The sequence below is a fragment of the Loxodonta africana genome, chromosome X (assembly GCF_030014295.1).
Source record: "Loxodonta africana isolate mLoxAfr1 chromosome X, mLoxAfr1.hap2, whole genome shotgun sequence".
NCBI classification, from domain to species: Eukaryota; Metazoa; Chordata; class Mammalia; order Proboscidea; family Elephantidae; genus Loxodonta; species Loxodonta africana.
In genome coordinates this window covers 141,290,500-141,303,059 of record NC_087369.1, presented here as the reverse complement: position 1 = coordinate 141,303,059, position 12,560 = coordinate 141,290,500, and the positions used below count along the sequence as shown (strand labels likewise).

Genomic DNA, 12,560 nt, shown 5'->3' with positions numbered 1-12,560 from the left:
TACGGGGCAGTTCTGTTCTGTCATAGATGGGGTCGTTATGAATCAGAATCAACTTGACTGCAGTGGAGTTTACAGGTACCATGCCTGGCTGCCATTACTGAGCATTTTGATCAAAGATTCAATAGAAGAATCCTGATCAAAAGGAGACAAATGCAGAACGGAATCTCAAATTCTCATGAAATCCAGAATTTTTAGAGCCACTGAGGCTAGATGATCCCCCAAAACCATTTCCCTGAGATAATTTTTAAGCCTTAAACCAAAAATATCCCCTGAAGTCTTAAAAGCAAGTACTAGTTTAGCTTAACTAGTAAAGAATGTCTGCCTTGAGCATTGTGCTCTTTTAAGATCTATCTTTATGGGGTCAAATTGACAACAGCAACCGGAAAGTTTAGATAGGAAGCTCAGGGGCAGTGAGTTTATGTCAGTGGGGGAGGGACAATTCGGAAATGGAGAGTGAGGACGGTGGCACAACTCGAAGAATATAATCAGTGTCACTGAATTGCACATTGTTGAGAATTGTTGAATTGGTATATGTTCTGCTGGTTTTCAACAACAACAAAAGAAATTAAATAATTTCTTTAAAAATCAAGAGTACGTACCTACCTCATAGCGTTGTTGTAAAGATTCAATGTGATAACGCAATGTCAAACACTTGGTACATACCCACTAAAAACCCACTGCCATTGAGTAGATTCCGACTCACAGCGAACAGGTGCTTAATAAATTGTTGCTGCTGCTAATACTACTTCTATAGCCACTAACGCTGTTGCTGCAATTGCTCCTGCCTACTCTGTGAAGGCGTCTTTGACTTCCCAGCAAGTTGGTTGCCCCGTCCTCTGCGTTCTGTAGCCTGTGAGCCCCTGTTTATGCTCCTGATCTTACTGTTACTGTCAGCACGTCGTTCTCCCCCACCAGGCTGTGCACTCTCCAGGGGCAGTTTCTGCACTTTTTCAATTTTGTATTCTGAATGCCGAGCACGCAGTAGGAGCTCAGTAAATATTTGTAGAACGGATAGATGACCAAATGGGTCAAATACCTGGGACTAAGGCCTGTAGGCCTGTTTCTTCAAGCAGGCTAGGAAAGCTTGATCCAGTGGGCTTCTTACCTGTCAGCATAAAGCCCTTTGGGATTAAGCTGCATCCAGGGCCACCTGGTTTGTAAACAATATTTATTCAGTGGTTCTATTTGGCCAGTGCTGACAAAGTACTTAAGGAGCCCTGGTGGCGTGGTGGTTAAAGCAATCAACTGCTAGCTGCAAGGTTGGCAATCAAGACCACCAGCTGCTGCACTGCTGCATTCTGGGTTGCTTTGAGTCAGAATCAACCAGACGGCAGTGGGTTTGGCTTTTTTGAGGGGGGACACAGTACTTATAACCTGGCCAGCTCTCTGTGGAAGGAACAAGGTGCTGTGAGCATTTCTCAGGCCCCAGCTTGCCTGTCGGAGGCAGCCTCTTCTCTGATACACAGAGCCTCGGTCAGCCAGGCCTGTAGTTGTTAGTTACGTCGAGTCAATTCTCACTCATGGCGACCTCATGTGTGCATAGTAGAACTGCTCCATAGGGTTTTTCAAGGCTGTGACCTTTCAGAAACAAATCTCCAGGCCTGTCCTCCAAGATGCCTCTGAGTGGATTTGACACTCCAACCTTTCAGCTAGTAAAAAACACTAAACAAGCTCCTCATTTTCCCTTGCAAGCCGCCAAGCTCATACCCCTGTATGATGGTTAAGCTTGTGCGTCAATTTGGCTGGGCCATGATTCTCAGTGGTTTGGCAGTTATATAATGATGTAGTTGGCAGTTATGTAATAATGTAATTTGGTAGTTATGTAATGATGTAGCCATCCTCCATGATGTGATCAACCAATCAGTTGTAAGGGAAGTGTCTTAGTTATCTAGTGCTGCTATAACAGAAATACCACAAGTGGATGGCTTTAACAGACAGAAATTTATTCTCTCACAGTCTAGGAGGCTAGAAGTCTGAATTCAGGGTGACAGCTCCAGGGGAAGGCTTTCTCTCTCTGTCAGCTTTGGGAGGAAGGTCCTTGTCGTCAATCTTCCCTTGGTCTAGGAGCTTCTCAGCACAGGGACCCCAGGCCCAAAGGACATGCTCTGCTCCCAGCACTGGGCACTGCTTTCTTGATGGTATGAGGTCCCTCTGTCTCTCTGTTCATTTCTCTCTTTTATATCTCAAAAGAGATAGACTCAAGATACAATCTAATCTTGTAGATTGAGTCTTGCCCCATTAACATAAGTGCCTCAAATCCTGCCTCATTAACATCACAGAGGTAGGATTTACAACACATAGGAAAATCACATCAGATGGCAAAATGGCGGGCAATCACGCAATACTGGAAATCATGGCCTAGACAAGTTGACACACATTTTTGGGGGACACAATCCATAACAGGGAGTTTCCTTGGGGGTGTGGCCTGCATCCAATATATATATGGACGTCCTGGCAAAGCTTGCTTGGTTTGGATCTTGATCCGGCTTGTCATCATCTGACCTGCAGTTTTGGGACTAGAGCCAGTGGCCTGCCATATTGCCTGCCGATCTTGGGATTCATGAGCCAGCAGCCTGCCACCTGACCTGCCGATCTTGGGTTCATCAGCCCCTGCAGCTTTGTGAGTGAGGAGCAGCCTCCAGCCTGATGCCTGACCCATGGACTTGGGACTTGTCAGCCTCTCTACTGCATGATCCATTTCCTTGAGATAAATCTATCTAAAAAAATATCGATCTATATATATGTACACACACTTCATTGGTTTTGCTTCTCTAGAGAACCCAGCCTAAGACTCCTTGTTTGTACTTTGCCCTTTTTTCCTGTCTACGTGCCTGCAGCCCTGCCACTGCCATTCAAATAGTATTTATGAAGTACCTACTATGTTTGGAGTGAAGTCTCTGAATAGTGCAAACAGTTAAGCACTCGGCTACTTTGAAGCCACTCAGGTGCCTCGGAAGAAAGGTCTGGCAGTCTGCTTCCAAAAGGTCACAACCATTGAAAACTCTGTGGAGCACAGTTTTCTGACAAACATGGGATCGCCATGAGTTGGAATGAACTGAAAAACAGCTGGTTTTTTGGTTTACGTACAGAGTACCAGACCATACACTTGAGCCCTTGGTCATATACTGTCTTATGTGATTTTGTATATGTAACTCTGGCTTCTACAACAAGATTGCAAGCTCCTACAGGGCAAGGTAATGTGTCTTCTTTTGTCTCCATTGTTATTGTGTGCCATTGAGTCGATTCTGACTTATAGTGAGTGACTCTATAGGACGGAGTAGAACTGCCCCATAGGGTTTCCTAGGCTGTAATCTTTATAGGAGCAGATCGCCAGGTCTTTTCTCCCAGGGAGCCACTAGATGAGTTTGAACCACCAACCTTTAGCAACTGAATGCTTAACCCCTGTGCCACCAGGGTTCCTTTTATCTTCATTATATCACCTAAAACAGAACCCAGCTCAGTAATGGCCACCTAGGTAAATACTTGTTGACTTGACTTCTAGGCTCGAGAGTTCAGTGTGAGCTCTTCCTCCAGGGAAGGATGGGAATAAGGAGAGTACAGCTCAGTCAGCGGTGTGGTTTCAGTACGTACCTATTCTCAAGGCTGTCACACTCTGGGGACGGAGCAGGGCTAGTGATCACAGCCCCCTTGGTTCTCCTTTACCCCCTCTATCCGTGCGTAACCCCCTCCATCCCACTCAGTAAAGGCCCTTCCCCTCAGCAACTATGAATAGTGAATAGCTAACTTAATCTTTCTGTGTATCTGCTTATTATTTAGCTTATTTTCTCTCTTTGTCTGTTTTCTATGCACTTGGCCATGTCATTGTTATCTTCTATTGTGAATTTCCTACCTAACAGCAGAAGCCTGGACTGGGCCTCTTATTCCCACACAGCTCAATTGCTTAATAAATGCCTCTGGGTAATGATGATGGTGAGGGACATTGCAGTCTGAGGGCCTGAGGCCCCAGATGAGCAGCTGTTGTACTGTCCGGAGCTCTGTGCCTCTCTTCTGGAGCTTTTTTTTTTTGCCTTCTGTTTCAGGGCCACCTGCCGTTTGCTGTCATTGGCAGCACGGAAGAGCTGAAGATTGGCAACAAGATGATGAAGGCGCGGCAGTATCCTTGGGGCACGGTGCAGGGTGAGTGAGTCTCCAAGGAGAGGGACCTCACTCAGCAGGCCTCTTCTGTTTCTCTCTTTGCCTGTCCCCAACCATTGTGTGACAAGTCCCTAACTTGCCCCAACTTGGGCCACAAGCAGCCACAGGGGACGCTAGCAGGCCAACCCTGGCCCCATACCTGGATTCTCTGGCACGAGCAAGTTCCCCTCATCTCTAATGGAGAAAGGCTTTCTGGAACAAAAACAAATGAACTTGGCGCAAGGGAGGAAGAGATGTACATGAAAGCATGTATACTTGCCCAAGTGCACCAGGAGACATGTACAAGAATGTTCACAGCAGTGTTGTTCATGAAAATAAATAGAAACAACCCAAATGTCCAAACAAACCAAAACCAAGCCCACTGTTGGCATGTTGATTCTGACTCATAGTGACCTTATAGGACATAGTAGAACTGCCCCATAGGGTTTCCAAGGCTGTAAATCTTTACGGACGCAGACTGCCATATCTTTCTCCTATGGAGCAGCTGGTGAGTTTGAACCGCTGACCTTTCTGTTAGCAGCTGAGTGCTTAACCACTGCGCTACCAGGGTTCCTACCCAAATGTCCATTAAGATAAATTGCGATATGCTCATGTGGTGGGATATTATGCAGCAGTGAAAAGAAATGAACTGCAGTTACATCTACATGAATAAATCTTAGAAACATAATGTTGAGCTAAAGAAATCACAGACTGTATGAATCCATTTCTATGAATTCTAAAAGCAGGAAAAACTAAATCTCCCCAGAAACCAACCAGTTGCCTTTGAGTAGATTCTGACTCATGGAGACCCCATGTGTTGCAGAGTAGAACTGCAGTCCATAAGGTTTTCATGGCTATGACCTTTTGGAAGCAGATTGCCAGGCCTTTCTTCCAAGGTACCTCTGGGTGAGTTCAAACCACCAGCCTTTCAATTAGTAGCTGAGTGCTTAACCATTTGTGCCACCCAGACATTCAGAGAAAACTAGGAATTCACACATAAGTGATCAAACTATAAAGAAAAGTAAGGTAATGATAATCCCAAAAGTCAGGATAGTAGTTACATCTTGGGGGCCGGGAGGAGCATGCACACAGGAAGGGGCACACAGGGGGCCTGGTTATGTTCTATTGATTAATCTGGATCTAAGATACATGGGTTTTGTAAAAATTCTTTAAATTACTCTTCCACATTTCATGTACTCTGCTGTATGTATGATTATTCCACAATTTAAAACCAATCAAATGTCTTGTATATACGCTCAGAAAAGTTCCTTTTGTGGTCTGTTTGATGCGTGGAGCCCTGGTGGCACAGTAGTTAAGAGCTTGGCTGCTAACCAAAAGGTCGGCAGTTCGAATCCACTGCCTGCTCCTTGGAAACCCCATTGGGCACTTCTACTCTGTCCTATAGGGTTTTATGAGCCGGCATCGACTCAACTGCAATGGGTTTGATGCGTGTCATGTTACCCTCAGGTCTAGTCAATTCAGTGGATAAAACAAGTCCTAGGACACTGGCATGGATGGAGGACGTCTCTGGTCTTCGAGCCTACACCTATAAGCCGGCCCACTGATCACAAGGGGCACCATGTGTGAGTGTGTGGCTGGTTCAGAGTAAACTCGTCCCTGCTATTGGCCAAACAACTGCCAGTGAATGGCAAGTTTTCCACATCATATGCAAAGGCTGGCTGGTTTAGGATATACCAGAAACCCACTGATAATAATGGTATTTTCCATAGATAGGACAAGACACGTTACCAGAGCTATGCTAAGTGTTGGTCTTCTCTCCCGTATGTGACTGGAGATGCTCCGCTAGGAAGATTTGCAAATACTTTCTGAACCCACAGTCCCACTGTGGGAAGGAATTCATGGTCTGAGAGACAGGAACCTGAGGTGAAATGAGGAGAAGGCAGTGAGGCGGTTCCAGTGACTTCCTCCAACTGCGACTTCCCCACACCTAACCAAAACTGGTGCCTGTGAAAGTTTTTCTGTCTATTTTCTTGTCAATCTAAGGTCATTGTTTCGATTGTGAGAGAAGGAAGTTGTGTATTGACTGGGCAGCCTGCAGAAGCCTTGGAGTCACTTATTCTGACTGACCACCAGGGATCACTGTCCAGAGATGGAGGAGGAGATGATATATTTGATAGTCCTGAGAAGTTGCCTTACTGATCCAATTTTTAATATTAGCTTATGTTCTATGACAGTGGGAGATTTTATCCTGAAGATAATGACTTTTAAGCAGAGGAGTTATATTAGCCGATTTGGGCTTTGGAAAGATTGCTCTGATAACCACCAGGCAACGATGCCCAAACCCTGTCATCCCAGACTCCCTCCCTGCCCCCACTACCCTCTCCCAGACACTGAAAAACAAAATCTGAGGTCACTGTGCCTATTCATCAACTCAGACACTAGTCTCCCTCCATGGTCGGGCCAAACATCACCATTCCAACATCTCTGTCATTCTTGGCTGCCACCCAAAATGCACATTCTATTGCGGAGGGGCCTTGTTCACCCAGACCTCACCCACTTTGGGCTGGAAAGTGGGGTCCACTTCGTCCTAGTCACTGTTGATGCTGTCATGCCATTACCCACCCTCTAAAACACCACCTCCATTGAAGCTCCTACCATCCAGATGGACCATACCTGTGGTCCACACCCCTTCTTGTCGCTGTCATCTATCGATACCCTAGTTCTTCCCCATTATTCTTTGGAGATTTTGGCATCCGGCCATAGCCTTTGTCTCTCCCCTAGTCCCTATAGCCTAGATTGCCTGTGTTTGAATCCCAACTCTGCAACATACTAGCTATGTAACCTTGCCTATGCTCTGTGAGAACTTGCAAGGATTCCCTTATCTGCGTGATAAATCCCTACCCTTCATTTAAGAGTCATCTTAAGGTTGTTTCTTTGGTGAAGCCTTCAGTCTCGCAGGAGATCTCAGCCCCTCCTCTTCTGGGCTTTTATTGCCCCTTGGCTATATCTCCATTTTTGTAATTTTTGCATTATTGCATTTGTCAGTTTGCATCTATTCTTCCGCTAAACTGTAAGCACCTGTGGGCAACACTCCAAGACTTCACTTCTGAGTTCCCGGTCCCTCCTACAATACTGAGAACAAATATTTATTGGATGAGTGGGTGAATGTCCATTTGCCGTTGTCCTACGAAGATTTCTATGAGAGTCCTGATTGGCGAATTGGGGTTGAAGTGCTACGGCACGTCTTCTTAGATATTTGTATGGTAGTACTGTTTTCCATGACGGTAATTTTGGTAACTTCGTTTGCATTTCCAGTAGAAAAGCAAATTAGGAAGTAAATACACAGCCTCCGTATATGCAGATTGCAAGGCGATGTCACTGTTAGACATGTTGCCCCTTGTTTCATCCATTTCTGCTTCTGCTAGCCTTCCTTTCAATATACTTTCAATACCCCATCCCCTGCTATGCAGTTGAAAACGAGGCCCACTGCGACTTTGTGAAGCTGCGGGAGATGCTGATTCGGGTCAACATGGAGGATCTGCGGGAGCAGACCCACACTCGGCACTATGAGCTGTACCGCCGCTGTAAACTGGAGGAGATGGGCTTCAAGGACACCGACCCTGACAGCAAACCCTTCAGGTACCTCTCCCTCCAGCCCAGCCCAGCCCAGCCCAGCCCAGCCAGGTGGTGTGCAAGCCTTGCCCTGGTGAATTCACCGGGGAGGCAAGACAAGGGTGCATAAGACCTAGAGGAGCAGGGTTAACCCACTTGGCAGTTCCACTTGCCCATTCCCAGTCTGCACCTGCACAGCTGCCAGGGAGAGCAGTGGCTGGGCAGGTTTGTAAGCACTGCCGTACTGCTCCTATGAGCGAGGAAAGGACAGAGACACCATCACAAGCACGCACTGAGTGCTCCAGCCAGCCCATGCTCGAGGGGAGCCCTGAGCTGGGGCCTTGTTCTGCAGCATGGCCCTTTGTGGCTGTCCTCTGCCCCACTTTCTTCATCAGACCCCTGCTGAACTGTCAGGTTTCCACCCTCCTCCCCATGATCCAAACCAGATGGGACCGGGTTTTGGTGATTTTACACCTGAAGATGAACTGCAGGGCCTTCATCCACTGTCCTTAGCATTTCCATTCAAGTGTACAATTTATTTTGACCACAGAGTGTTAATAGTCATTGGTATGTTTCTCAAATCAGAACCTAAGACGCTGTCAGAGATGAGGCTTGTTTTCAAAAGCAACTCATTGTGCTTTTCCTTTGGAAGTAAGATCCCAAGTATGTGTTTGATCACTATGCCTGGCATGTGACATAAATCTCATATTTTCAATGACCACGTGGCGCCCTTTATTGTGGAAAGAAAGGCTTGATCTCATTTCAGAAAGTGCCGAGCAAGTCAGGGGCATGTGTATGGGGTAAGAAAGCTTTCAAATGGCCTCTGAAATCCCACAGTACCCGTTCACAGTAGAAAGCCAACCTGGGGGCAAAGCGTTAGGCAATCCTTAGGGGATGCCTAGTTCCCAAGGGGCAGACTTAGTTCCCTCAATGGACGGGCGGGGACAGAGGCCACTGGAGCTCCTGAGGTTGGACAAAAGTATGCTTGTCTCTATCTGGTGGGAGCTCCCTTAGCTTTTTCTCTCCTTCCCCTCTGACAACTTTATCTGTATCTGTGAAGGAAGAAATGTGCCTCTTCCTCTTCTCATCTCTCTACCCCTTCCTTTAGTCCCCTCCCCTCCTGCTTTGACGGAGCCCTGGTGGTGCAGTGGTTTAGAGCTCAGCTGCTAACCAAACGGTTGACAGTTCGAATCCACCAGCCACTCCTTGAAAACCCTATGGGGCAGTTCTACTCTGTCCTATAGGGTCGCTATGAGTCGGAATCAACTCGATGGCAGCTGATATTTTTTTTTGTATTATCTAGTTAGTGATTCGCCCTCCCCATGCTTCCCACCCTCTTGCATGCAAATGGGAGACCTGGTGGTGACATGGTTAAGAGCTATGGCTGCTAACCAAAAGGTTGGCCGTTTGAACCCACCAGCCACCCTTGAAAACCCTATGGGGCAGTTCTACTCTGTCCTATAGGGTCACTATGAGTAGGAGTCGACTCAACAGCAATGGATTTCCTCCTCCTTTGAATGAGCCCTGATAGCACAACAGTTAAGCACTGACTGCTAGCCAAAAGGTTGGTGGTTTGAACCCACCAGCCACTCTGTGGAAGAAAGATGTGGCAGTCTGCTTCTGTAAAGATTACAGCCTTGGAAACCCTATGGGGCAGTTCTACTCTGTCCTGTAGGGTCGCTTTGAGTCGTAATCCACTCCACTGCACCTAACAACACAACCTCTTCCTTTGCCCCATCCTAAATACCTCTCTCTTTCCCTTATCTTCACCCTCTTCACTCCTCTCACTGGCTCCTTTCTGTGTTGCATATAAACATTTTCATCCTAAAGAAATTCTCCCTTACCCTGTTCTTCCTCCCCAGTCTCTGCCTGTCAAGAGGTTTGGTTTGATAGGAAGGAGAGTTGTTCTATAGTTAACTGTCTCCACTTCCTCATGTCATCTTTCATTTACTCTTCAACCCAATGCAGTCGGGCTCCTGCCCTTACCGCTTCACCGAAATGCCTCTCTCCCAGCCCAACAATCACATTACCCGTTACCCATTGCTATTGAGTCGATTCCAACTGATAGTGACCCTATAGGACAGAGTAGAGCTGCCCCATAGGGTTTCCTGGGCTGTAATCTTTACGGGAGCAGACTGCCACATATTTCTTCTGCAGAGCGGCTGGTGAGTTTGAATCACTGACTTGTCAGCAGCCAAGTGCTTAACCACTGTGCCATCAGGGCTTCTCCAGCAATCGCATACTTATAGCCAAATTCAGAGCACCCCTTTACTTTCATCTTATTGGATCTCAATGCAACATTCCATGCTGTTCCCTGCTGCCTCCTTTCTTGAAGTACTCTGTGCCTTGGTCTTTTAAAAATTTCTTTTGGTACTGGCCAGGCTGGTTTTATTCCTATGTCTCTAGCTGTTCCTTCTCAGCCCCTTTTGCAGGCTCATTTTCTTCAGCTTCATCCTTTAAATGTTGGTGTTCCCCAGAACTGTTTCCTAGGGCCTCTTCTGTTTTCACACTCTATTCTCTTTGCAGACAGTTCTTTCTGCTCTCACAGCCCTAATCACCACCTAAGAGTACACGACTTATGACCCCCAAGCTAAAATCTCGCTTTTGAGCTCCAAACCCATTGATCCAACTGCATACTGGACCTTTCCGCTCGGACATATCACACCTGAAACTTAGCCTGTCTAAAATGTAATTCATCTTCTTCCCTCCTAAGCATGATCCTTCTCCAGTGTTCCCTCTCACAATGTGTTCCCTCTCACAGTTCACGGTCCCACCATCCACCTCGTTGCCCAAGCCAAAAACAGGAATTATCTCTGATTCCTCCCAGGTCATTGGGAGTTCTGCTTCCCTTATTGTTCCTCAAATTTCACCCTTCCCCTCCATTTCCTACCAACCCTTAACATTAAGACCTCGTCATTTCTTATTCGGATTGTTGGAAAGCCCACCCTTCACACAACAGCAAGAATGATCTTTCCAGTTTGCAAATTGGAAGTCTGTGTCCTGCTTAAATTCCTGCAGTGGAGAAATGTCCAGTTCTTGAATATGGCGTCCAAAGTCTGTTCTTGTCTGCCAGACCCAGTAACCTCCTCTCCCACTACTCCACAGCTTATGAGATATTCTTTCACCATATTGAACTCCATGTTTGGCACCCCAAATATGCCATTCTCTCTCCACATGTGCCTTTACACATGCTGCCCTCTTTGAAGCATAGTTCCTCTGCTTCTTCACCATTCTAACTCCTATTTTATTACAAACAATTTCAGGCCAAGGGCAGAGGGACTTAGCCTAGGTGTCTCCCTCTAGACCATGAGTTCCTTGATGGCCAACACTGTGTCTACTGACTCTAGAGGCTGAGTGACTAGCCTAGTGTCAATCAGTACATGGTGGAGTCTCGTCACGTTTGTTGGAATAATTAATTGACATGGTCAGTTTCAGAGCCAAGGCCTGGCAGCATAGTGCAGTGGAAGCACCCAGATTAAGAGACAGGAGACCTGGTTTCTGGTCCCAGTTCTGCCTCTAACTAGCTGTGTGAACTCAGGCAAGTCATGTCACCTCTCTGGATCTCAGTTTTCTCATCTGTAAAATGAGAGTATAGAACCGGATATTCCTAAGTCACTCCTAGTTCCAAACGTCTCTCCAGCTCACCAGGGTTGCCCCATGCCCCTCAAGCAGCTCTGTGCTCAGGCTGTCATGTGCCAAACTAGCTGCCCACAGCTTGAAGCTTCTTTTTTTTTTTTTAATTTTATTTCTCCTAAAAATGGGGAAGGGAGGCTGGAGGAACCTAGGGAGTGTCCATGGGGACAACTTTCATGAAATAGGAGCTGTTCAGAAGGCGGTAGAATTAACCTGGCCGTGTTTGCAGTTTACAGGAGACGTATGAGGCCAAAAGGAATGAGTTCCTAGGGGAGCTCCAGAAAAAAGAAGAGGAGATGAGGCAGATGTTCGTCCAGAGAGTCAAGGAGAAAGAAGCGGAGCTCAAAGAGGCAGAGAAAGAGGTAAATGAGAGTCCAGGTGCCAGGCTGGATGGGAAAGGAGGCTGACTCGGGCATGGCAGGGGCTTCTGCCCTAGAGAACAGCCAGTGGGCGCCTTGCAGGCTCTGAGCAGGGATGGGCATGGCATACGTAGTCCTGCTTTGGCTGGCACAGAGTGGGCTGTGAGACTGGGGTTTCACCCCTTTACTCCCCAAAGCTGGGATGTGTTCTCATTCTGCGCTATTTAGCTCTCTAGAGATATGCTGTCCCATTACGTAGCCACTAGCTAACGCGACTATTTAAATTTTAATTTGGAGTCACTGAGTGGTGCAAATGGCTGCTATCCAAAAGGTTAGCAGTTCAAATCTACCCAGAGGCGCCTCAGAAGAAAAGTCTGGCAATGTACTTCCAAAAGGTCCAAACCAAAAAAACCAAACCCGTTGCCATCAAGTCAATTCCAACTCATGGTGACCCTATGTGTTACAGAGTAAAACCATTGTATAGTGTTTTCTTGGCTGTGATCTTTTTGTAGAAGCAAATCACCAGGGCTTTCTTCCACAGTGCCACTGGGTAGATTCGAACCACCAACCTGTCAGTTAGCAGCCAAGCACAAACCACTTTCGCCACCCAAGGACCTTCTGAAAAGATACAGCCATTGAAAATTCTATGTGCAGTCCTACTCAGAAACACACGGGGTCACTATGAGTTGGAATCAACTTGATGGCAACTAGAAAAACTTTTTAATTAATTAAAATTAAAGAAAATTGAAAATTCAGTCCCTCGATCCCCTTGGCCACATTTCAAATGCTCAATCCTCATACAACCAGTGGCTACCATATTGGACAGCACCAATACAAAACATTTCCATCATCCTAGAAAGT

The 12,560-nt window shown here is 46.6% G+C and overlaps 1 protein-coding gene across 6 annotated transcripts in view; it reads left to right on the top strand.

Moving 5' to 3' along the window:
- Positions 1-12,560, top strand: part of SEPTIN6 (septin 6) — a 79,259-nt gene that overhangs the window by 52,119 nt on the left and 14,580 nt on the right. For all 6 annotated transcript variants that reach the window (XR_010319636.1, XM_064277538.1, XM_064277539.1 and 3 more), the window contains exons 6-8: positions 4,041-4,137; positions 7,566-7,734; positions 11,570-11,702. Coding sequence is in view for 5 of the 6 variants with exons in the window: in XM_064277538.1 (XP_064133608.1) it covers positions 4,041-4,137; positions 7,566-7,734; positions 11,570-11,702 (399 nt within the window). In the remaining variant the exon portion in view is untranslated. The remainder of the gene's footprint in view (positions 1-4,040; positions 4,138-7,565; positions 7,735-11,569; positions 11,703-12,560) is intronic.